The sequence below is a fragment of the Capsella rubella genome, unplaced genomic scaffold, assembly GCF_000375325.1.
Source record: "Capsella rubella cultivar Monte Gargano unplaced genomic scaffold, Caprub1_0 scaffold_8, whole genome shotgun sequence".
Taxonomy (NCBI): Eukaryota; Viridiplantae; Streptophyta; class Magnoliopsida; order Brassicales; family Brassicaceae; genus Capsella; species Capsella rubella.
This window is the reverse complement of record NW_006238916.1, coordinates 2,992,640-3,018,382: the sequence shown is the minus strand read 5'-3', so window position 1 is coordinate 3,018,382 and position 25,743 is coordinate 2,992,640. Positions and strand designations below refer to the sequence as shown.

General features: G+C 34.3%; 4 protein-coding genes across 6 annotated transcripts; 2 read left to right on the top strand and 2 right to left on the bottom strand.

Annotated features, from left to right (window-relative positions):
- Positions 1-3,776: 3,776 nt before the first annotated feature.
- Positions 3,777-5,951, bottom strand: LOC17876220. Of its 2 annotated transcripts, XM_023783784.1 has the most exons (4): positions 5,889-5,951; positions 5,060-5,800; positions 4,606-4,967; positions 3,777-4,483 (listed from the first exon to the last, which is right to left on the bottom strand). In XM_023783784.1, exons 2-3 carry the CDS (start codon positions 5,730-5,732, stop codon positions 4,822-4,824), a joined length of 819 nt encoding a protein of 272 aa, XP_023639552.1. In that variant the 5' UTR covers positions 5,733-5,800; positions 5,889-5,951; the 3' UTR covers positions 3,777-4,483; positions 4,606-4,821. The 2 variants fall into 2 exon arrangements, with proteins under 2 accessions (XP_023639552.1, XP_006281200.2); XM_006281138.2 differs by lacking the exon at positions 5,889-5,951 and having other exon boundaries at positions 5,060-5,882.
- Positions 5,952-7,445: 1,494 nt separating this feature from the next.
- On the top strand, positions 7,446-9,180 carry LOC17875120 (calcium uniporter protein 4, mitochondrial). Its single transcript, XM_006280824.2, has 2 exons — positions 7,446-7,901; positions 8,691-9,180. Exons 1-2 carry the CDS (start codon positions 7,446-7,448, stop codon positions 9,129-9,131), a joined length of 897 nt encoding a protein of 298 aa, XP_006280886.1. The 3' UTR covers positions 9,132-9,180.
- Positions 9,181-11,904: 2,724 nt separating this feature from the next.
- On the top strand, positions 11,905-16,874 carry LOC17875516. Its single transcript, XM_023782552.1, has 15 exons — positions 11,905-12,316; positions 12,542-12,907; positions 12,997-13,137; positions 13,222-13,354; positions 13,458-13,571; positions 13,663-13,811; positions 13,983-14,075; positions 14,187-14,580; positions 14,829-14,955; positions 15,038-15,137; positions 15,346-15,415; positions 15,499-15,651; positions 15,748-15,843; positions 15,936-16,255; positions 16,373-16,874. The coding sequence occupies exons 1-15, from the start codon at positions 12,236-12,238 to the stop codon at positions 16,586-16,588; spliced, it is 2,553 nt and encodes an 850-aa protein (XP_023638320.1). The 5' UTR covers positions 11,905-12,235; the 3' UTR covers positions 16,589-16,874.
- A 3,144-nt stretch (positions 16,875-20,018) lies between these two features.
- Positions 20,019-21,918, bottom strand: LOC17875224 (probable transcription factor KAN4). Of its 2 annotated transcripts, none has more exons than XM_006280862.2 (6): positions 21,510-21,918; positions 21,284-21,360; positions 20,991-21,030; positions 20,737-20,857; positions 20,399-20,483; positions 20,019-20,311 (listed from the first exon to the last, which is right to left on the bottom strand). In XM_006280862.2, the coding sequence occupies exons 1-6, from the start codon at positions 21,913-21,915 to the stop codon at positions 20,192-20,194; spliced, it is 849 nt and encodes a 282-aa protein (XP_006280924.1). In that variant the 5' UTR covers positions 21,916-21,918; the 3' UTR covers positions 20,019-20,191. The 2 variants fall into 2 exon arrangements, with proteins under 2 accessions (XP_006280924.1, XP_023644584.1); XM_023788816.1 differs by having other exon boundaries at positions 20,737-20,854.
- Between the last annotated feature and the right edge of the window lie 3,825 nt (positions 21,919-25,743).

Sequence of the window (25,743 nt, the reverse complement as noted above, 5' to 3'; positions counted from 1 at the left end):
GATGCTTTTAGCGGCTACAATCAAATCCTAATGCATCCAGAAGACCAAGAAAAAACCGCCTTCATGACTACACGAGGCATATATTGTTATAAAGTGATGCCGTTTGGTTTGAAAAATGCTGGCTCTACGTACCAAAGACTTGTGAATATGATGTTCGCTAGCCAACTTGGTCAAACTATGGAGGTTTATATTGATGATATGCTTGTGAAGTCATTAGTGGCTGAAGACCACATTGTGCACTTGCATCAAGCGTTCACCACCCTACGCAAATACAATATGAAGCTAAATCCTTCAAAATGCTCGTTTGGTGTCAGCTCAGGGAAGTTTCTTGGATATATTGTCACATACCGAGGAATAGAAGCTAATCCAGACCAGATAAGAGCAATTCAAAGTATCGCTCCTCCAAGGAACGTAAGTGAAGTGCAGAAACTTACTGGTAGGATGGCTGCACTCAGCAGATTTATCTCAAGACTCTCTGATAGATCTCACCCTTTTTCTCTGCTTTGAGAAAACCGAAGCCAACAGACTTTGTATGGGACGACAACTGCGAAAAAGCACTAAAACATTTGAAAGAGTACCTCACTTCGCCTCCTGTTTTAGCAAAAGCCACGGATGGAGAAGTGTTGTTGTTGTATCTTGCTGTGTCAGAACATGCTGTTAGCGGAGTCCTCGTACGTGAAGAAGGAAACAAACAATATCCTGTATATTACGTGAGCAAGTCTCTCTTAGAAGCAGAAACAAGATACAGCCACCTAGAGAAACTAGCACTTGCACTGATAACAGCAGCACGAAAACTACGTCCATACTTCCAAGCTCATCCTATCATACTAGTAACCTCATCACCCATCAAAGCAGTGCTCCACAAGCCAGAAGTTTCAGGAAGATTAGCTAAATGGGCAGTCGAGCTTGGAGAATATGACGTTATATATAGACCAACCACAGCCATAAAGTCACAAGTGTTAGCTGATTTTGTGGCAGAATTTGCACCGAACCTAATCCCAGAAGTGAAAGAAGAGGTAAAAACGCTTCACGATGGGACAAGAAATGGGGAATGGAAGCTATATGTCGACGGCTCCAGCAACATTCGAGGAACTGGTTTAGGCCTTGTTCTTACATCTCCAGCAGGAGAGATAGCTTCAAGGGCAGTTAGATGTAATTTTCGTGCTACCAACAACGAAGCAGAGTATGAGGCGTTGATAGCAGGGCTAACATTAGCTCGAGAGTTCGGAGCACAAAACTTAGCAGTTTTTAGCGACTCACAGCTAGTCGTTAACCAAACCCAAGGAGATTACCAAGCGAAAGACTCTAGTATGGCAAGATACTTGAACGTAACGAAGGAACTTATCAAGACATTTGATAACTGCAAAATTAGTCAGATCCCAAGAGAGGAGAACAATCACGCAGATGCGCTTGCTAATCTTGGATCCGCACTCAAAACTGACGCCTCAGTCAATGTACCACTATTGATCTTACAATGGCCGGCGACTAACAAAGACATAGAAAAGCAAGAATCTTGCGTAACAACAGAAGGCGAAACGCCGAATTGGATGACCTCAATCCTCGACTATCTTCAGAGCGGCGTCTTACCAACGGATCGCGCTGAATGCAGAAAGATTAAGCAACAAGCTGCACGGTATGTTCTCGATAAAGGAAAACTATATCGTAGGTCATTTTCGGGCCCCTTTTTGAAGTGTATTACGGCGAATGAAGCTCAGAAAGTTCTGGCCGAACTACATTTAGGAGAGTGTGGAAACCATTCGGGTGCACGAAATCTAGTATTGAGAGCCAAGAGAGTTGGATATTACTGGACGACAATGAATGAAGATGCTGCACGATTCGTTCGACAATGTGATAAGTGCCAAAGATTTGCTAATGTTTCAAAACTACCACCAGAAAACTTGAAAACAATCAGTTCACCATGGCCATTCATGAAGTGGGGTATGGATATAGTTGGAAAGCTGCCAATGGCACCCGCCCAAAAAGTTTTTCTATTAGTGGTGACAGACTATTTTTCAAAATGGGTGGAAGCAGAAGCGTTCAGCCAAGTCAAGGAGCAAGAAGTTAAAAGCTTTATATGGAAGCATATTATATGCAAGTTTGGGGTGCCTCATGAAATTGTCACTGACAACGGACCTCAATTTGCGAGTAACGGTGTTAAGAAGTTCTGCGAAGACTGGGGAATCAAACTAAGTTTTGCGACGCCTAGACACCCACAATCTAATGGCCAAGCTGAAGCTTCAAACAAAACAATAGTCAAATTGCTAAAGAAACGTCTCGAAAAGTCTAAGGGCAAGTGGGTAGAAGAACTCCCAGGCGTGTTATGGGCTTACCGTACCACTACTAAGACATCGACCGGTGAAACACCGTTTTCGTTAGTATATGGGATGGAAGCGGTAATACCTTGCGAAGTAGGTGTGAAAACAGCACGAACAGAGCACCCAAATTTGCAAGAAAACGAAGAATTGATGAGTCTCGAACTCGATCTACTAGACGAGAAACGAGAAAAAGCAAGAGTTCAGAATTGGTGTTATCAACAGGAAGTGGCTAGGAGCTACAACAAAAATGTCCGAACACGGACATTCCAAGTAGGAGATTGGGTCTTACGACGCACTTTTCAAAATACGATGGAAGAAGGAGCTGGAAAACTCGGCCCCACTTGGGAAGGTCCTTACAAGATTGTCGAAGTCCGAGGTTCAGGAGCATATAAACTACAAGATAAAGATGGAAAAACTCTTTCCAATAGCTGGAATGCTCTTCATCTGAAAAGATACTACTTTTAGTTATTTCAAGCTTTCAACGGTGTTATTGGTGTTTGTTATCGACTTTTGGTGTTTATTTGGTTTAGCTTTCAACCTTTGCTCTAAGTTTTGAACAATGATCTTAATAAAAGAGGATTTTCTGGTTAAGGATAACAAAACAAAGGGCACGTCCCTGAATCTAGATACAAATAATGTGGGCATAAAAAAAAAAAAAAAAAAGAAAAAAAAAAAAAAAAAAAAAGACGTCATCACGAGGCGTTGTCACGATTCAAATCGTCGTCACGATACAAGACGTCGTCACGATGCAAGACATCGTCACGATGCAAATCGTCGTCACGATGCAAGACGTTGTCACGATGCAAGCCATCGCTATGATGCAAGTCGTCGTCACGAGGCAAAACGTCGTCGACACAAGGCAAAACGTCGTCACGACGCAAGACGTTGTCACGATGCTAGACGTCGTCACGATACTAGACGTCGTCACGAAGCTAGACATCGTCACGATGCAAGACGTCATCACGAGGCGTTGTCACGATTCAAATCGTCGTCACGATACAAGACGTCGTCACGATGCAACACATCGTCACGATGCAAATCGTCGTCACGATGCAAGACGTTGTCACGATGCAAGCCATCGCCATGATGCAAGTCGTCGTCACGAGGCAAAACGTCGTCGACACAAGGCAAAACGTCGTCACGACGCAAGACGTTGTCACGATGCTAGTCGCCGTCACGATGCAAGACGTCGTCACGATGCAAGACGTCGTCACGATGCAAGACGTTGTCACGATGCAAGCCATCGCCAAGATGCAAGTCATCATCAAAACATCTTTACTCGCGATTTCGCGAGAACGCGCAAAAATACTATTACGAGTATACAATAAGAATCTCAATAAAGAGAAATTACTCGACTGAAAAAAAAAAAAAAAAAAAAAAAAAAAAAAAAGAACAACAAACAACGACATTGATAAATAAAAGGGCTTCACAAAAAGAATTACTCGGTGGAAAAAAACGCTATAACAAAACTGTCCCATGACGCAACTTGACAGAGACAGATCATGTTTGGAAATTTATAAAATTGTCAACAATACCACATCATTGTCTACCACAAATGGCTCTGGAACATACAAAGTACTAATTAATTTTCGACATTACCAAGCAAACTGATTAGAATGAAATAAGAAAGGTGAAGCTTGTCATAGGAGAGTAGGGTTTGAGGTGCTTTGCCCGAAACCGGCTTGCTCTTGTGCCTTGATCGAAACAAGAGATTCATCGAACGTCGGAGGAGGCATTCCTTTGAACTGTGCTTGGCTACGTATCACAGTTTGATATTGCGCATCCAATTCGTCCAACTTCCATATGTTGTGTTCTCCCAACAAGCATTCACGCGAAGCTTCCCATCGAGCTATGATAGCAGCCCCGCTCAAATAAAAGTCTAGCTCATATTTCAAGACTTCGTTCCGCTTCTTAAGAGCCACAATCTCTTGCTGAAGTAGTTCTTTTTCCATCATTGAATTGGAATTTGCAGCCTGGAGATCAAGGATGGTTTGATCATGTTCCCGCACCCTTGATTCTAGACCAGAGATCTCATCATTTTTAGAAGCAATGGTCTTGTGAGCAAAATCATTCTTCGACTTCTCATTGTCAACTTCACGTCTCAGAGCTTCATTGATTTGATGCTCGGAAGACAGTTTCTTTTCAGCAAGATAGAAGGCAGACATTGCCTAGTAAAAAAAAGGGTAGTAAGGAACATTGCAAAATTAAAGCTGATAGAAGGACCAGCTTTATAACAACGATTTTTAAACTACAGATGTAAAGAGAGTAGTGTTTATGAGAAAAAGAATACCTTGAGAAGATCACAGTAAACACCATCAGTCCCTGTAGTAGCTAGAGATTCAAAGTTACGAGAAAGTATCTTCGATTTCAACTCATCAACAATTGAGCTACTAGAACTAGTAACCAGCTCACTAGGAGAGGGCTGAACCGAGACAGTCTTCAGTCGCCTTGCGTCTGATGAAGTGGCAGTGTCGCTCTGAGTTTTACGCTTATGTGTAGAAAGATCTCATAGAATTTGAATGTCATCTCCAGAATCAGCTAGCATTTGAAGTGATGATGAAGGGTTAGCTTCTGCCAACTTTCCAGAAGCTGCCATGAACTTTGCATAAATATCTGTAGTAGAACACCGCTGGTTGCTAGACATATTGGATCCTGTAGCAAAACATGAAGCAACAAGTCAACTATTAATTTACAGTTCGTGAAGGAATTAAAAAAAAAACTGACGTTTATTGACGTTCACTAACCCCAAATGGTGCTGTACTCTAAAGCGAACTCGCTAGTCAAGAACTCAACGTTACGATATCGCAATGGACGTTTTACTACTTCAAGAGCTCCAGCTCTACCAACTGGATTTGCCTTGGTTTTAACACCTGCAACAAACCAAGAAGTAGGAAAACCAGGATTATCACCCACTTTCATAAAAATATATTTCTCTCGCCATCCTTCTTCAAGCGACCTCCTAACATGGCACTCAACGTCAAGGGCTAAGGGAGGATGGTTCCTTGGATGCAGAGAATATCTCCCAGGATCAGAGTCAAATTTCGAAATGTAGTACGCGTACAACACCTCTTCTGCTTCTATAGCAATGGATTCTAGCTCTCCAAAAGTTTGAATAGCAATTAACAGTCGCCAGGCTGATGGATAAAATTGGCCAGGAGAAACTGCTAAGCGTTTGGCCATCTTAGCAATAAGAGACGGAATAACTTCCCGTAAACCCGCGGCAAAATACAGCTCATAGACAACAACCTCGTTATGCTTTGCATCTGCTGCTCGTTCTGAGGGTAGTGGAAGCCTTAGTGTGAGGGATGGGGACAGACTATAAGTTCTCCTGAGTTTGAAAATATCGTCTTCTTTCAAAACTGAGGGTGGGTTATTATGTAAAAGCTTCACATCCTGCGACATGCTGGTAGGAGCCATTCTATTTTCAGCACTCGAACTCGACCGACGGCGCACCTTTACTCTGTCACCAACAGTGGCCAAACCAACTACAAGGCCACGGGAATCACCCATTTATGGTGAACTGTCACCTTAAGAATTGAATACGACCCATGCCACAAAGGAGATTGAAATTACCTGAATTCTACTAAGGAGAACGAGACTCCATAAGTATGGAGGAGAGTAGAATCACAAGCCGCTGTAAAAAGTAGCAAAAAAAAAGAGTTAGCAAACAAAGAGATTTAGAACTTCTGAAAATTATAATATCTCTACAAATAATAGAAGCAGGAAAAAGAATTATATTTGTTGTGTAAAGGAACCAGAGGCATTGCCTTATGCTTTGCAAGGTGATATGGTCACTTGTAAAACAAAGCCGCAAAAATGGCTTCTGGAGTTCTAGGGTTCGTCAAAGCAAAAAAAATAATAAAGGGGGAGCTAAGAGACATCAACTGAAGGAGAAATGGGCTTATAGGGATGTATTTCGTGATGGGCTGAAGATATCATAAGCCCACTTTGAAATGAAGAAGGCCATATAAAAGTCCATGAGATAATAAACTCACAAGAAAACAATGATTATAAGCACACACACGAAAAGGTTTGGTGTTATAATGGATTGTACTATTCAAGTCCAGGCCCACATGCCTTTAACACTTGTGAGGAAGGAAGAGAAACAAGATATGTAAATAAATATGCACACTTTCAACGTGGGCCACACCCAACAACTTCAATGTCTAAGGTATGTTCATGGCATTTATTTATAAAAACTATATTAGCTTTATAGATATAGTTATAGTATATTTTCACTACTCTCTAAATTCTTACTAAGAAAATAGAGAGTGGGGGGCAAACTGTTGGACATAATTTTAATCATATAAATTATAGTAGATAAGTTCTATTGAAAATATGATGAAATGTATATATATATATATAACAAGTGGATATTCTTTAGAAGATTCTATCAAAACGGGCCAACGACAGGAACTGGGCCGATATGGGTCGATGCGGGCCGAAACGGGCCGATACGGGTCGATGCGGGCCGATACGGGCCGTAGCAAGATTAATAGACCGACTTTGTTCTGTTGTGAAGCAACCTTATCTGACCACGAAAATAGGAAAAAAGGCGTGATTATCTTGTGAAGAGGCGGTTTCTTAGCCCAATCCCATGAGGATTAGCTTAAGAGGATTTCTCTATAAAAGGAGAGCTACATCGACACAATTGGGGGAGAAAAAAAGAGCTCAAGAGACTCTCCAAACCTTCAAGGCACACGAATCAACTCTGGAAACTTGACAAGATTTCATAGATTATTCATTGTGCTTTGATTCTTGTAGCTGCTATTTGATATTCTAAATCAATAAAAACAATATTCGACTGTTTCTCTCGTTTTCCGTAGTCTCTAAACGAATCGATTACTTTTGTCCAAACAACGTGTTATCTAATATTCTCTTATACTCTTTGTCTTCTTACCAAAATTACTGAGATTCTCTAAGAATCTTTTTTCATAAAAGATTCTTAATTTCCTCAGAATAAAAAGATTCCTATTTACTACAGTTAAAAAAATCAAATAAAATAAGAATCATTAACTTCTCTTCCTTTTACATTTTTTAACCTAAAGAATCGGACTATATAAAATGCCTTATTGCCAAAAGATTTTTATTACCCAATTCACAACAAAGACACACACACTCTCTCTCTTAATGGCTCTACGCAGAGTTATCACAAAACGTCTCATTAACAGTTACAAATCCAATGTAACAACAACAACAACACAACACTCATTGTTCAGACAACTCTCACCATCAAACACAAAGATCTATCGTAAGTACTACATGACATCACCTAATGGTCCGAATCTTACAGACCGTATTGTCGGGATCAATATCGAATCCGTTGCTCCGCCGAGACGAGAGGAAGCAGCAGTGATGGGTTTGTCTATAAGTGAGACAAAGAAGCTGTTGAGAATATATCAAACTGAGAAGGTGAAAGCTAGACTTAGAGAGATCCCTAAAAGCTCTGTTTCGTATTTTGAGTTTGTTCGGATTTGTTGTGAGAGCTGTGGGAATGATGAGCAAGGTTCTCTAATCGCTAACTCTTTGGATCATTCTGGTTGCGTTGTTGTTTTAGGAAATATCGTTTTCCTTCATCCTCATCAGGTGAATCTCTAACTAGTAGTAGCCTCTCTTGAGTTCTTGGTCTTTTAGTCTTTTAGTATTTTACTTTTTGATAACACTTTATAATAACATAAATGATACATCAAAAAAAAAAAAAAAACATAAATGATACATAGATGATAGATGGGTTTGAGGAAAAACAATTCTTCAAAATCGTCAATTTTTGTAATTTTAACCTTTCACCTTTAAATAAATATAAAATAACATAAACTTAACTATTTTACAGAAAAGTGAACATAAACTGTGTGATTAAAATGATTTTTTCAAAGTTCATGATTAAATCGTCCCATGTTTGAAAGTTTGGGATTTTTATGACATTTTTTCCTGTTTTCTTACCAATAAATTGGTGAAATAATAACAAATAATATATCAAATTAAACCTTTCATGACAAAAGTTTAAATCAACCATTAGAGTTTATCAAAAACTAATGTATGTGATCGCAAAAAAAAATATGTGTATAAAACTTACATTACGTATTATTTTTGACTTTGTATGATTTATTTACATTTTCAAAAAGTAAAGGGTAAAATTACAAAAATTACACAAAATCAATGATATATCCACAACAAATACTATATATCCAAATTATTTTTAGTAGATTGTCTAGTTTCATTTACAATATTTTTTTAGTGTTCTACACGTATGTTCTTTTCATATGTTATAAAAAAATATTCAAATTAAAATATATATTTGGTGTAATTTAAAGTTAGTGGTTCCAAATGCAACATATTATAATAGATTTCTCACAAAATGTTTCTCTTTTATTTTAGATAGTTAAGTCAATGGAGGCAATGATCAAGCAAACATCACCACTCCCAAACGATCCAAGGAAAGAAGAGTTACTTCAGCTTGAGACTACAAAGAAGTGTATTGACATTAAGGCCAAACGCATAGTAAAGGCCGAGTTATATTGCGGTCTCGGGTTCCTAGCTGTGCAAACTATAGGCTTTATGCGTCTTACCTTCTGGGAACTAAGTTGGGATGTAATGGAACCAATCTGTTTCTTTGTCACGTCCATTCATTTCATCCTTGGTTACCTCTTTTTTCTTAGGACATCCACAGAACCATCATTCGAAGGTCTTTTTCGACAACGGTTTAAGACTAAACAGAAAAAGCTTATGGAGATGAATGGGTTTGATATTTTGAGGTACAATGAGCTCAACTCTTTGTTCACTAGCTCTCCGTTAACGTGTAAATCTCATGTGGTCTAGACGCATCATCTCCTTAGCTACTCTATTATTCGCATAGCTTATAAGTATACTTATAATTGGGCTTCAACTTGTTTGTATATTTGATAAATTAAGTTGGATTCCTAATTTTTGTGCATACTCTTACAGTCTCCCTTTTTAATGGGCTTAGGCCTGTGTTGAGGAAAAGTAACCGTTTAAAGAACAAACGTCAAAAAGAAAAGAACAAACACTAGAAAGATTCTTGTTTCATGAAGTAATTAGGTTATTTTACAGAAATGAAGATGTAATTAAGATAATAACAAAGATATATTAGTATGATTTCTTACCATCAAATACAAGCTTTTTTCAATAAACATGCTATTTCATTTCATTATGACCCTGTTTCGAATCGTCAAATCGATAGAAGTTTATTCTATAAATAAGTTGTTTACGGAAACATTGCGATGACTAATTCAAAATTTTCGCCAATAAAACCAGCAACACTAGCAATAATTTTAGAGTTAAGTAGAAAATTGCTAGAAAATATCGCTGATTATCGATGATAAAAATATAAAGTCGAAATGTTTGATTGGCGTTTTAATAGCGCATTAAAAAAAACTTTAAATTAAAATAAGCATCTTCTATTTGTTAAATTTTTTTTTAAAAAAAAATTGTGACAAATTGTCATCCATTAATAAGAAAAAATAAATAAAATCACCTCATTCTTATTTTGAATATCATTTTCTTCATTTTTATAAAATTATTAGATATATTTACCTTGATTAATTAACGTTAAATTTTTTTAAAAGAGTAAATGTATACTTAATCCAATAAAACCATCAACACATTATATAACATGTATCTCAAATTCTCACTTTTTAGCAAATCTAGCACATTATACAACATGTATAACACATTATATAACATGTATCTCAAATTATTCAATTAGTTCTTTAAATTATTAGTATGTCAAAGAAAGAACTAATGTATACTTAATTCTCTAGTATATGGTGAGGATTTGTAAAACCATTAACAAAAAGAAAAGTGAGACGTCTATATCCACTTATAGTCGAAAGGGCTAATTTAAGTTGCTGGTGGAACTTTAATCTACCAACTATTATATATAAATTATAGTGCGACTTTGTTTGTGATATTGAACACGTAAATAGCTGGAGCCATTACTACAAATCTTGACCAAAAACGCATAGCTAGAAAGCAACCACACTGTTGCATGCAGTCATTTTAATTTTGAATACAAAAGTTTTTTTTAAAAATTTCGAAAGACAGATTTTTGAACACAAAGGTAACAAATCCAAAAGCAACATTTAAAACACTCTATAAAACAAAGTTGTTTAAGTATCATAATACCAAATCTAAAGGTACAAATTTCTTAAACTTCTTATTTTCTTTTTGCGTTTTAATCGGAAAATTCAAATTAATCACCAAAACACGACAAAAGAACAGAAATTATAAATCTCTTGAAATTCCAATTCATATTTATTCAAAGAATATAAACAATTATACTTTTTTTTTTTAACAAATATCTTCCAAGGTGGATAGCCAATTCTTTAAAACATGCACATTTGATGGAAGAAAGTTGACCGAAGATCTGGAGAAGCTGTAACAAAAATGGATAGGATGCTAAGAATGAAGAATATGAAGAAGTATATGTTAATATTTCCAAAGAGATTGAATTCACTGAATTCACAGTTGAGAAGAGTCGATTATAAAATTAGTGGATATTATATTAAAGTTATGTATCAATTTTTTTTTCTTTTGTAATAATGTTATAATTGTTAAATCAAACCCATGTGAATGAATGAATAAATATGAAAAATAAATCTTTATTTAAAATTTAAATATTTTATTATTAACCTTTCAATTTTGTACGACTACTACCCGGCAATGCAATTGTCTATTCTTTACTAATTTATTTGAATTTGTAAACATTTTTTAGTATGGTTATGGAATAGTCATTCTCTTGTGCCTACAATTCTACTTTAACTTGTATTAATTTTAAAGTAAATTTTTTGAAAATGCATATTTTCTAATATCACTTTTCAAAAGTACCCTCAAAACCTTATAAAAAATCCTTTAAATTGTTTAATCTACCAAAAAAATACATATGCAAATTTACAAAACATACATAAATGTCCTTTAAATCTATCTAAATCTTATTAGTACTTAATAAATATCATACAAATACCTTATAAAAAATTTATAAAAAATATATCTTGTTTACAAAAGTTACTTCCGAGAGAAATCAATAAATTAATTTTAAAATATAATTGTTTAACCTTATAAGCTTTTTTTTTTACATACAAATTTATCTACATATCTAGAGTATACATTAATCCAAATAACAATCCATAAAACTCAAGATTATCTATTTTTCACATTTATGCTTAAAAATGCTTATATATATATAGAAACATATATTTAAAAGATAAGAACGATGAGTTGGAGAGTGAAGAGCCAGCTAATATTATGTCCCCAACAGTTTTCATTAGAAAAAAAAAAAATCAACAATTATATATTACGTGTAATTTAATACCAAAAAAGTATATTACTAAACTAATTTGCAGCTTTTAACCATAAAAGATTATAAATAAATTACACACTTTAAAATTTAAATCAAACAATAATAATTAGGGTCCCTAATAATTATAATTATAATAATTGTAATTATATAACATTATATCCTACCCTACACCCACTCCTACCCAATCCATTTGACTCTCTCTCTCTCTCCTTTTTTTTTTTTGTTTTCTCTCTCTCATCCTTTAGTGTCACTTGTTTCATTGTCGAGAGATTGCAAAAAAAAAAAAAAAAAAAAAAAAAAAAAATCTGAGATAATTTGTTGTTGTTGTTGTTGTTGTTATTGAGGTTGCTGGAATCTAGATCACCTGTTTTGAATCAGTCTTTACTTACCCAACAAAAACCCTAACTCTCTCTCTCATTTTTTATAAAAAAAAATTGAATTTTTCAAAGCTTTGATTTTTTATCTTTCTTCAGAGCTCAAGCTTGGGATTTGCTTTTTTTTTTTTGGGTGGGTGAGTTTAAAACTCAGTACAATCGAATGAGATGCACTGAGTTTGATTGGATCCGGGTGTGAGATTTGATGGAAGTGAAGCTCTGTGAATTCCATGGAGGTTGTTGTAGCTAAGTGTTGTTGTTGTTTTAGGTTCTTTGTTAATCTCTACCAGCTTCGATTCTTCATTTCTTTGGTAAGTTTCTTTAAGTAAGAAGCTATTTTTTTTTGATTCTTAGGGTTTGTTTTGGTTCCTGGGTTTTGCTCAAAATCAGATCTTTTGTTTAGTTAAACTTTCCCTTTTCAGCAAAATTGCTCATTTCGTTTTGTATATTAAGAAGTGTATTGTCTTTACTTTACTTGCAGTATCTTTAGTTAGCTACAGTTACTGTTTTAATAGTTCAATTTGTTTTTTTTTCAGGTTGTGTTGATTCTGTTGTGGTGTGGAGCTGCTGATGGGAAAGCTAGGCATCATCATAATCATCATAGAGTACATTTGGGAGGTGTGGAGAGTGGAGTTGATGGAGTAACTTCTCATTCTTGTATACATGATGAGATTATAGAGCAGAGGAAGAGACCGGGTCGGAAAGTGTATTCGGTTACTCCTCAGGTTTATCATGAGCCAAGAAGTGAGGATAAAGAGTATCTTCGTAATGGGAGAGCGTTGCTTAGTGTTTCTGAGGAGGAGGAGAAGGATGTGAAACAACCTATTAGGATTTACTTGAATTATGATGCTGTTGGTCACTCACTTGACCGTGATTGCCAAAGAGTTGGCGATATTGTGAAGGTGTGTATTCTTGTTAGCTTTCAGTAGTGTGATATATAGGGATTTGTTTTTTTTAAGTCAGGGAACTGAATTTGGTTTACTGAACTCAGTTGGGTGAGCCTCCTTCAAGTAGTTTAGGTGCTGTACCTGCTTGCAATCCTAATGCAAAACCTCCAGTTTCTGGTGATTGCTGGTATAACTGCACTTTAGATGATATATCTGGGGAGGATAAGAAGCATCGCCTACGCAAGGTTTAGTTGATCATTTGTTTCTTAGATAAGTGAGTGCTACTTGTGTCACACAGTTGAACTGATTTGTAAATTTTGCACATGAAGGCTTTAGAGCAGACTGCAGATTGGTTCAGAAGAGCGTTAGCTGTTGAACCTGTGAAAGGAAATTTGCGTTTAAGTGGGTACTCTGCTTGTGGACAAGATGGTGGCGTGCAGCTTCCTCGTGAATATGTAGAGGGTAATTGCATTGCTGTTTTGCTTCTGAGTGGCAGTTTCTTGTCCATTTAAACTTGTCTTGCGAGGTTTACTTTGGTCTAATCAGTTTCTTTCAAATCAAACAGAGGGTATTGCTGATACTGATTTAGTTCTATTGGTAACCACACGACCTACTACTGGTAATACCCTTGCGTGGGCTGTAGCTTGCGAACGTGATCAATGGGGACGTGCAATCGCTGGTAATTAATTGGCCATTTCCTTTAGTTGATTACAATTTTTAGCATTGCTTTGAGTTTTAAACTAAAGCCAAGAGTTTTGGTCTTTTTTCAGGGCATGTCAATGTAGCTCCCCGCCATTTGACTTCAGAATCTGGGACTTTGCTTTCAGCAACTCTCATTCATGAGGTTATGCATGTCCTTGGCTTTGATCCGCATGCCTTTGCTCATTTTAGAGATGAAAGAAAAAGAAGACGCACTGAGGTTTGTGATGAGTTATTAATGTTCTCCTTAGTCCAGTGAAAAAGTTAGCTGTGAATTACATGCCTCAGGCTTTTTCTTTTTTTCGTGTTTCATTGCTTCTTCATATGGATGAGATCATTGAACTTCCTATACGAGCCAACTTGGAATAAGCCATTGTTTTCATGTTTTAAGGTAACTGAGCAACAAATGGATGAAAAGCTTGGCCGGTTAGTGACACGCGTAGTGCTTCCTCGGGTTGTCATGCATTCACGGCATCATTACGGAGTTAGTTTCAATGTTTTTAATTACTTCCTTTTTAGAAATCAATACATTTAGTTAATTCCTGTGACGATAGTTTTATGCCCTGTATTAATAAGAATATCAATTGTTCAACAGGCATTTTCTCAAAAATTCTCTGGTTTAGAACTTGAGGATGGAGGAGGACGTGGCACATCCGGTTCCCACTGGGAAAAAAGACTACTAATGAATGAGATAATGACTGGATCCGTGGATACAAGATCAGTCGTTTCAAAAATGACTTTAGCGCTATTAGAAGATAGTGGCTGGTATAAGGCTAATTATAGCATGGCAGACCGTCTTGATTGGGGACGTAACCAGGGGACTCAGTTTGTCACATCTCCATGTAACATGTGGAAAGGTGCTTACCATTGTAACACAACCCAACTATCTGGCTGTACATACAACAGAGAGGCCGAAGGTTACTGCCCAATTCTAAGCTATAACGGAGACTTGCCTCAATGGGCCCGTTACTTTCCACAGCCTAACAAAGGTATGTCCTGTAAATTAATTGGAACATGCTGATCTAAGTCTTTCAATTTCATTTATACTATATAGACTTAGGTTATTTCCTGCTTCATGATGATCTGTTTCGCAAAGTATAATTTTCTTGTTTCTTGGTTGTAACTTGTAATATCTGTAAAGCATAGTATATACTAAAGTGTGCTATCCTGTACTCCTATCCTGTATTCGTTTCTTGGTTGGTAAAGACTAATGAATTTCATACACAACATATTGCAGGTGGCCAGTCTTCCTTAGCAGATTATTGTACATATTTTGTTGCCTATTCAGATGGGTCTTGTACGGATATAAATAGTGCACGTGCGCCTGACAGAATGTTGGGTGAAGTGAGAGGGAGTGAATCCAGGTTATTGCTAGTTAACTTTCTTGCTATGTTTGTAAATATCCACGTGGAATATTGCTCACGAAAGTGTTTGGCTTATATATAGGTGCATGGCGTCATCTTTAGTGCGTACTGGGTTTGTTCGTGGTTCCATGACACAGGGGAATGGTTGTTATCAGCATAGATGTAGAAACAATTTGTTGGAGGTATGCCTTCTATATCTTCGTTTTTGTCCTAAGATTTCATTTTTTCTTGCTTTTGGGCATAAGCTGTAATAGTTGAACAGCAGTTGAGAAACAACACAAGTCATAAAGTCATTGGTTCTATTTCAACTTGTTTCTACTTTGATTCATGGTGATGAGGATATCCTGCTCTTATGGCTTTACCAGTAATGTTTTTCTCGTGAAATTCTAGGTTGCTGTGGAGGGAGTATGGAAGTTCTGCCCTCAAGCTGGTGGACCAATTCGATTTCCCGGTTTTAATGGTAAATAATGCTCTTTACCTTCCTGAAAGAGTAATAACATATTGTTACCAAATCTTTTGAACCATGTGTGTTTTGGTTTGTAGGTGAATTAAATTGTCCGGCTTACCATGAACTCTGCAGTACGTCCGTAGTTTCTGTGCTTGGCCAGTGTCCTAGTTCTTGTAATTTTAATGGAGATTGTGTTGATGGGAAGTGTCGTTGTCTCCTCGGTTATCACGGTCATGACTGTAGAAATCGTAAGTATCCTGTCTTTCAAACCAGATGGTTGTACATGTCTAGTCTCTATATTTCCCTAAGATCTGAATTTACAAGTTATGCTTTTCACTATGCAGGTTCATGTCCTAATAATTGCAATGGACATGGAAAATGCACAACGCAGGGTGTTTGCATTTGTGAAAACGGATTTACTGGAATCGACTGTTCCACTGGTAGTTGTCCATATTTATCTAAATTGTGTCAACTGTCAAGAATACATTTATCAATATTATATCTGACAAGAAATTCCTTTTCAACTATACAGCTGTTTGTGACGAACAATGCAGCCTACATGGAGGAGTGTGTGATAATGGGGTTTGTGAGTTCCGTTGCTCTGATTATGCTGGCTACACATGTCAGAACAGCTCTAAACTAGTTACAAGTTTATTGGTGTGCAAAGATGTGTTGGAAAGAGACATATCAGGACAACATTGTGCTCCAAGAGAGCCTAGCATTCTTCAGCAGCTTGAGGAAGTTGTGGTCATGCCCAACTACAATAGGCTCTTTCCGGGTGGTGCTCGAAAGTTATTTAATATATTCGGTAACAGCTACTGTGACGAAGCTGCGAAAAGACTAGCCTGTTGGGTGAGCTGCAATCTTTTATGATTAATACCTTTGCCTAAGTTTCCTCATATGATTGTAGGTGAGACACTATCATTCTCTGATAATTGACATTTGTTCTTTATGATCTCTCTAAATCAGATATCGATCCAGAAGTGTGATGTCGATGGAGACGACAGATTACGGGTATGCCATTCAGCATGTCAGTCCTACAATATGGCGTGTGGGGCTTCTTTAGACTGCTCGGATCAAACCCTCTTCAGCACTGCCGAAGAAGGCGATGCTGAATGTACGGGTTCTGGCGAAATCAAATCGCCTTGGTTCAGCCGTTTGTGGAGTAGATTTGTAGCAAGTTAACTAGGAACAATTCGTGGTTGAGGAAGAAAGATTTGTGTGTACAAGGTAGATAGTGAGGCAGAGTATTATTTTGCAAGCTGTAATTTTTCTAGGCTTTATGAAGGGAAAGATCTGTGTTAAGTTAGGGATCTTGCCTTAGCCTACCACATAGGTGAATTAGAATGTCTTTGTTTGTCTTTCTGAGTGAAAATGCAATATGTATTCGAATATATATTACGAAAAAGGGGACATATAGGCCGAAGGCCTTCCACAAGAGAAGTGAAATCTATTTGAGTCTTCTTCTTAACTCTATATGTGTCTCTAGTTCATTCTTCTAGCTCTACAATTTTGTTGTCCTTTAGACCCTAGAAGTTCAGGAGGTGTACATAAGAGTTGAAGGATTTGTTCCCCGACGACAATCTTTATTCGAAACTGTCCCTATCACTATTGTCATTTGTGTTTGAATAGTCATATGAGGAATACTACTTGTTTACATTCACTTGTGTGTGCATTAGAGTGGCAATGAGTTACGATTAAAGAGAAAATTAGAGACTACTTGAGCAAATGAAGTAACATGAAAGGATCTGTGTGCTTCTGAACCGTACGTGGGACGAGTTTCTACCTCGTGCAGCTCGTGCCGAAGAGCGGGGAAAGTTTAGGAGAGATGGGGAGAGCCAGCAGCTGCCGGTTGGGGTAGGGGTAAGCTTGTGAAGAAGAGCTACAAATAATAGAAATGCACTCAAAGTAAGAAATAGTTCTTCTTCTTTGGTATTTATGTGAGGAACTCATTTTGGATTTACCTATTGTAAAAGCAGACATGCTTAGATGTGAGCATATTATGTGAGCAAGTGTTAGTATGATGTTAAAACAAAACGAAGCATGTTAGTGTTACCGGTGAAACATAACTATCAGTTAGTTGGTAATAATGGTACTATGTTTGACAACCTGGAGCAATACATGTGTTGATGATAGTACTTGATATATATCCAACTTGATTTGATTAACATTTAGCACAGTTTAAAAACAGGAAAAATGTCAAAACAAAATCTTGAACTGTCGAAAATGCCAAATAAAAACCTCAATTTTGCTTCGGATTAAAACAGTCGTAGTTTTTTTTTATTGATTTTTAATTTATAGTCGTTAATTTTCGTTTATTTTCATTTTAATCGTTTATTAACTTTACAAAATAAATCATGTTATTAAGTTGAATAGCGAAACTAAGTAAACGATATTAATTTTTTGTTGAGATTTTTGATCAACCTACACAAAGTGACGTCGTTTTACTTGAAAAAGGTATTGCCTTCAAGAAACTTGAGTTCATACGTAAGATAAGCTTCACCACTATCTGAGCATATAGATTTTTTCGAACAAATGTTCATTAAGTGAACATTCACTCACAAATGTTATAAATTTTGAAGTCTTATGGAGAATTCTGGAGTCTAGAAACAATCTCCACTTCAACAAACATCAAATAAATCATAGATAAACAAGGCGATATTAGATTAAAACCCGTCCGATGTACGAATTTTAAAATTGTTTAACAAAATTGATTATTTTGTATATTTACATTTTGTACATAGGCTAGTCTGGAGGAAAAAATATTTAACCGCGATTTAAAATGTTATATTTTCTTGAACGTTTTATCCGGATTGGCTTTCTATATGCTATCGAACAAAACCACTGTAAGAGGACGTCTCCTGATAGCTTCAGTGATCATCCCACTACCTTCAAAACCAACATATCCGGGGGCTATCTAAGTTGGACATGTTCCTTGGGAGTTGATTCATGTTCAATTATGCTTATTTACTATCAACAGAGTGTGGTGGGTTGTGGGCCAATGTTGGGCCTAACTATGACCTCTATGGAATGGAGATTTATAGTTTTATGAACCTATATATTTTCATAGCCTTTGCTGCTTAAATATTGGAATAGCTATAATAATACTATAGAGAATGAATATCAATGTTAAGCCAACTTGTCATTATCATTGGTTTCATAAATTTTATTTCGATGAGTTAAATTAGCTGTTATTCAATCATGGATTTAAAATAAATTCTCTAAGTTTTATAATTTGTAAGATTTAAAATTTCATAATATTTCTAGGTATTTATTTGTGTAGATTTCACAATATATGCAGTATGCTTTGTATTTTGATTCTAATCATTTATTCATGAAACTGCAGGATATTTCAGTTTAAATTAGTCTATACACAAAGAATTTAAAAGTTATTTTAGTTTTGAATACTTAATGAGATATTTTAAATCCAAGTTGAACAACACTAGATTTTAAAATGTATTTAACATAGTTTCAAAATATAAGGTCCAATAATACCATATTTTTAAATATAATTTAAGATCATTAATTAAATAAAAGCGGATTATGGTTGGATACTTTTATTAAAATCTATAATTGAATAACATTGTGTGTTTAGTTAGGGTTTTTTTTTTGTTTTCTATAGTGTTGAGATTTATTAAAAGTATATAGGTTTATTAAAAATATATAAGAAGTGATTAACATTTTTGTGAGTTTTTAAATATTATTTAAAAATAATAATTTTAATTTTGAATGATTAGTTCCTAATTTTAAAGCTAAAATATTTTTGTCGGTAAATTAATTAAAATTCATTATGCAAAAAAAGCAAAATATACCATTTATTTGCATAAGAAGGTTTTACTTGTACTTTTTAAGCGAAATAGAATTTTTTCGTTTTAGAGTTTTATTTAAAGATTTTTATTTTGTAATTTATGCGATTATGCAAGCAATATTACAAGTCCGAGCGTATCTTCTAATACATACAGTATAACTTTAAAATTTTCGTTTATCTTAGAATTGTGAGTTTTTATCAAGGAAACCTAGAGAATTTTAAACTCAAATATCAAGATGGTACAAAACAAAATGATTTAATGCTCTACTAGATATTCATATTTTCCTTATAATTAGTTTAATCATTATGATTACGCCAAGGTCTTTGATGACCACAAGTGTCCATGAGGAACGAAACCCAAAGTTCTGTAGGAAGTCAAGGTCGCTGTTGCCCTTACGTAACAAAGCTAAAAGACCAAAAGATCATATCTTACTTTACATAACAAAAATATGAATTCCCATTAAACAAAATCTTGCAATATTATTTTATATATTGACCCATTATTCAATATCACCAAATGATTTACTTAAACTATAGATTTTTATGCTTATAGAAAAAAAGTAAAAACACAATTGACTATGTTACCAAAAAAACACTCTCCATATATATACCAAAGTGGGAGCAATAGAGCATACCAAAAGAAGAAAGAAGCAGTAGAAACTTTTTAGTTAGCAGAGAATCTTTTCCAATTTGTATTAAAGTGTGATAATGAAAAGATTGAGATGTTTTTTTTTTTTTGAAGATTGCAACAACAACAAAAAAAAACTATCTCTAGCTACTTGAACTTGTACTCCCTTACCATAGCTACTACTTAATCTGATTCTCTTGTTTATACATCCCCAAAAATCATAGAACATTCTTGGAAGAAAGATCATATATGATTCTTTTCCAAAGTCCATATGATCAAACAAAGTTAAATTATGTTAAAAACTGGCAAATCTAAGCTGACTTATTCTCTTGTTGTTCTTCAAGTTAAACAATTAGCACTTGAGAAGGGTTAGATCATTGGATGGTTCTACATAGTCCATTCCCCAACTCGGCCGGCCTAATGTGAATTCCAAATTGAGATGAACGTTTGTTGCCTCGTTCTCCTTGTTCTCCTATTTTTCACAAGATTACACATTTTAGGAACCTAATGTTATATGCATATATATGTGAAAATATGTAGTGACCACACAAGAATGTACCTTAGTGTGATGAGTTGTTCCCAAGTGAGACTCTTCTTGTTTAGATATGCTCATAGGTACTCCCTTTGTGGATGACCAAGAAGTCCTACTCAAAGTGAGGCTCTTCTTGTTTAGATATGCTCATAAATACATTTATTTATAACTCATATTGATTAGCTATGTCTGTTCTTGTTATTAGTTATACCATTCATATACTAAACTTAACGGATTTAAAGATGATAATGGCAAATACATCAATATAAAGCCCTAGGAGAGGGTCATATTCATCAAATTTCACAAAAAGAGATTAAATGCAAAGTGTTTAGAGAAAAAATAAAATAAAGTAAATAAAAAGTAACCTTTGGGTCTTATGCAAAGATGATGAGTTTGGCGAATTTGTGTCAGTTCCTTCATCAGCTTCTTCATTATTACTTTTGTCCTCTATCCTCTGCTCTGCCTCTTTCTCTACCTTTCCTTCTACTGTTTATTCCCAAGAATTAAAAAGGCAAAATTAATTTTTACACAAAAATAAATAATGAAAAGTTCCATTATAAATTAACATTTATATCCAACAGTGATACAAAAATCAGTGAAAATGGTTTGAATGCATTACCTGTTGATCCTTTATCAGTGCATTTTACTGTTCTATACATCTGCATCAAGAAACAAAAACACATTCTTGAAAAATCGAAAAAAAAAAAAATGGAAAGAAAAGAATATAAGAAATATGTTTGGCTAAGTTTATTTCAACTATGCAATCATGTGTTTGCTAGTGGCCCAACTATATACATTTTCATAAATATTTACATATGCATTTATATGTATTTTCATTCGTATGAGATTCCATTAATATTAATATTAAATATAAAACATAAGAAAAAAAATGAGAAAAAATAAGAAACTGACCTGCAAGTGACTCTTGACATGAGCTAGGGTTAGATCCTTCACATTCATCAGCTCCAACACTGATTTAGGCGTTGCTCCTAAGACAAAAGAACAAAACAAATCTTAATACTTTTGGTCTCAAGACGTTTTACTAGAGTTTAAGACAACAACATAAACTTGATTAGTCATGTCTCTCTTTGTTTTGTTTTTTGTTTAAAGAAGGAAAATGTAAGAGAACAATATATACTTTCATGGCCGCCAAGAAGTTGAACAGCATGAACAAAGTGAGCATGAAGAGTAGAAGTCCATCTCATTCTTGGAGCTCTAATGCTTCGTTTAAGACCAACCATTGATGATGAGCTTCTCTTGAAATCTCGGCCATAGATTTGTGGTTGGAACATGTTTGAGTGCCTTTGTTGATGCTGATGATGATGATGATGATCAAAGCCTAAGCTCAAGAGAGGTTTGTTGATCAAGAAGCTGTTCTCATGGCTTAGCTCACTTAGGCTGCTTCCTGAGTCACTACTTGTGGAGCTCCGGTCACCACCATTAAGAGGTTTCATGGCTTGAGAGTTAGGAAGGCTGATCTGAAGAGACAGATCTGGGAGTGTGTTTGAAGCTCTCATACTGTTTCTTGACTCTAACATCATCATGTCTCTCTCTCTCTCTCTCTCTCTCTCTTTACTAGTTTCTTTATAATACTTCTCTATATAAATAGTGGAGATCAAGAATGTGTGGAGAGAGAGAGAGAGAGCTGCAAAAACAACACTTACTGAGGTGAGAAAAATAAGAAAAAGGGTATTTCTCAATCCTTGTCACTTTCTCATTAAACAAATTTTTATTGTCTTTTTAATTTCATATTAGTTGTTTGTACAATAAATATATATATATTGAAAACTCTTGTTACACTCTTATCGTAGTACTAAAACATTATGAGTAAAAAATGTGTATTAAAGAATTATAAGATCGATATTGGTTTCTACTTTTTGGACACAATGTTTAAATATTAAATAGAATAAGTATTTTGACTTTACGAATTTCATAAAGTTTTCTTTGGACTTAATAATAATGTTTGTTTTGTCTTCCTTATAAGTGGAGTAACATACTAAAGCTTCATTTTTTTTATCGTATGTAATGTAATGAAACTCTATAGTGATTGTTCATACAAAATATGTTATATAGGAATTGTTCATATCATACAAAATATGATATACATGTAAAAACTTGTCTATCTTCTTATCATTCTTAGCTTTTTCAGGATTTTTTTTTCAACAAGCACTAAGAAAGCATCTAAAAGAAAAATGGAAAAGAGAGAGTGGTTATATTCTATATAGTTGGAATTATGAGAGTATTGTGGTGCTAGACTCAAGATACAACTAATAAAAATAATATATTTTACCTCAAGAAATAAAGATTTAAGAGTAAAAACATTTGGAAGACTTCTTGACAACTTCTTGATTAGTGGTTAAAAAGGTGAAAACAAACACAGAGAGAAAGAGAAAAAAAGAGAGACTGAGATGTGATAATTAGATAATGAGTACCCTATGATTACTATTTTTAAATAAAAAATAAAACAAAAACACACTTTTAAATTTCCAATGCAATAGGCTTTTTAGGGTTTTATTGATAGAGAATAATAACCAAACGACAGAGTTTGTATTTAATATTTTTTTTTTCTACTGCAAAAACCTTTCAAAGACCTCAGAGATTTTGAAAAAAGTTGACTGAGAAAGCAACTGCGGTTTTTGTCATATGAAGTCACTCCAAATAGAAAATTTTTGTTTATCTTTTGAGAATTGAAGAGAAAGTGATAGAGAGAGACAACTAATTACTCCCAATCGAATTTAATTGCATTCTATTTTATTAACCTATATTTATTTTAAGTTGTATGCTATGCTATGCATGTCTCTTTGGGGTCATGGCCATTAAAAGAAGAATGGTATGGTTGGAATTGTTTTGGTTTCATTCCACCAATAATTCTTGGTTTACAAAACTTTACATAAGTATGCACCTTATTGTTATGTTTAAGTTGTATTGTTAAAATTATCTGATTTGTTTATGTTTTTTTTTATAAAAATGGGGTATTCTTTTTGTCGCATTTTTATAAGTCCTCAAATTTTTTTTATTGATATTTATAATTTTGTTGCCTATTCAGAGCTATTTATCTGTGATAATCATACAAGATTGTTTTGATTTAGTCTGATATAATTAAAACTAAAATGAGTTGTAAATTTGATAGAATTTGTATTCGCAATGTATTATAGTTAAATATTATTTTTGAAGATATGTACTTTCATTTTCCGTTTTATTAATATGGGGATTATTGAATACAAAAAAAAGTTTAGATTTAAATTCAACAATGTTAAATTTAGATTGTGCTTTCCTCTACATAATGCCCAACTTTTTATGAATATATGCAAAAATGAAGTTCGACGACGCATAATTCCCCTCATTTTATTTTATTTTAACACGAAAATTTCATACCAAACTGTACTATATCACGTATATAAACAATATTCCTCTCAATTAACTTATTTGCGCTAATTTATTACGTCTATTAACAAAAAAAAAAATCAACATTCAGCAAGAAATAAAATCTAAAAAACTTTACCATTACTATAAAAAGGAAAAAGAAATCACTCATTTAATCACATTTTGGGTATTGAACTTTATTCACCACATTAATTTGAAAAAAGATAAAAATAAAGCAATAAAATTTGAAGTGTAGTATCATATTTATAGTATATACACATATTACATGTCTCAAGACGCGAGATTAATGGCTTGGCATCGAAAAAGCCAAAGTGGTAATATACGATGGAATATTTGGTAAGATAATTTTGCTTTGTTATTGAGATTGATGTAGACACCTTTTTCAATTTTTATTTATTTTATAATTTTTTCTTGTTTCAATTTTTTTTTTGTAAATTAATTAATTCATTTCTATCATCTTCCTTTTGTTTGTTTGTTCTCTCTTCTTTTGTTGACACTCTCAAGGCTCCTTTTTAGGTAAACTTACTGCAACTCTCAAGGCTCTTGCTACTCTTTGTTTTACTATTGTAATTAATTAAAAACAACTACTTAATTACTGCATAAATGATTTTTATTTATTTAAAATAAATTTGTAATTAGATAAAAAAAGACAAATTCAACATTCAAAAGGCTAAGATTGGTAGCCATGTGACACTGATTAATGTTGACTTATGGGTATATATGTAACATGTTCTAAGATGATTTGAATCAATCAACATATAAAAGTAGGCATTCTAATGCATAAATAGTAGTAGTATTTATTATTACTCTTTAAAAATTTACAATAATTCTTCTATATTTTATAGGTGGTTAAGATGATAATCATGAGCTGTAATCTCTTTCATAGATATATATATATATATATATTTTCTATATTGTATGTATAATCTATAAGATACAATAATGAATGTGTATATGACTCCAAGTGTATATTAACATACTAAATCAAAATAATCATTCATTTACAAATCAAGATTTTGGCATGGTGAGATAGAACCATGCACTAATATTATAAATGTGTAACCCATGTGGTGTGTGATATAGTCAAATGTCCCTTTTGTGTATGTTTATCTTGTTTCTTTCTCGCATTTTTAATAATGTATTAATTGGAGAATGCAAAAATATTCCATTTTTTAGAAAGATTTGTATCATTCCCACGTACGTCATCGAGCTTATACAATATCGCTTTTGCATAACCCCACGGACCTTCATCACTTATACAATTCACATTCATTCAACTACAATGTTTTATTTCGCATCTATTGTTCTAGCTAGTAGTTATGGAATTTACTTGTCAGGTTCCACTCACTTACATTGAATGTTACATGTTGAAATGTAAATATAAAATTAAGTTTTCTGCAAAAAAAAAAAAATTCTAATCGTCATTTTTTTGGCAATTACATTTGTCTACCAAAAAAAAGATTAATAATACAAAATATAAAATAATATGTAGTATAACTCTTATATATTTATATATTCGAAACAATTTTACGGTCACACGGAAAATTTTAAAAGTTGATTTGATTTTTTATCGGGAAGATTTTCAATTTAATATATAATTTATACAAAATTTACAAATTTGACGGTAATGACGAAATGTTACATTGCGTATTATTTTTGACTTCGCATTATTGTAAATTAGTTTTTTTACAAACCGCATGATACCTAAAACAACCTTTATCGCTCGGGACCTAATTAATTTATATTATACACCCAAAAGGTTTGTTTATGGATATACTAATTGTTGATTTAGAAAAACACAAAACACTAGTTATAATCTTGTCATGCAATGGAAACCCAAAATAAAAGATTCTACAAGTCCTGTATTATAGCTGGGCGCACGTACGTAGCAAATATGGACCAACCTGTACACGTGCTTGGACCCATTCGAATATTGCATTGTCTTAAATAAATAACTCTGGTCAATACAACTTGCACATATTGTGATT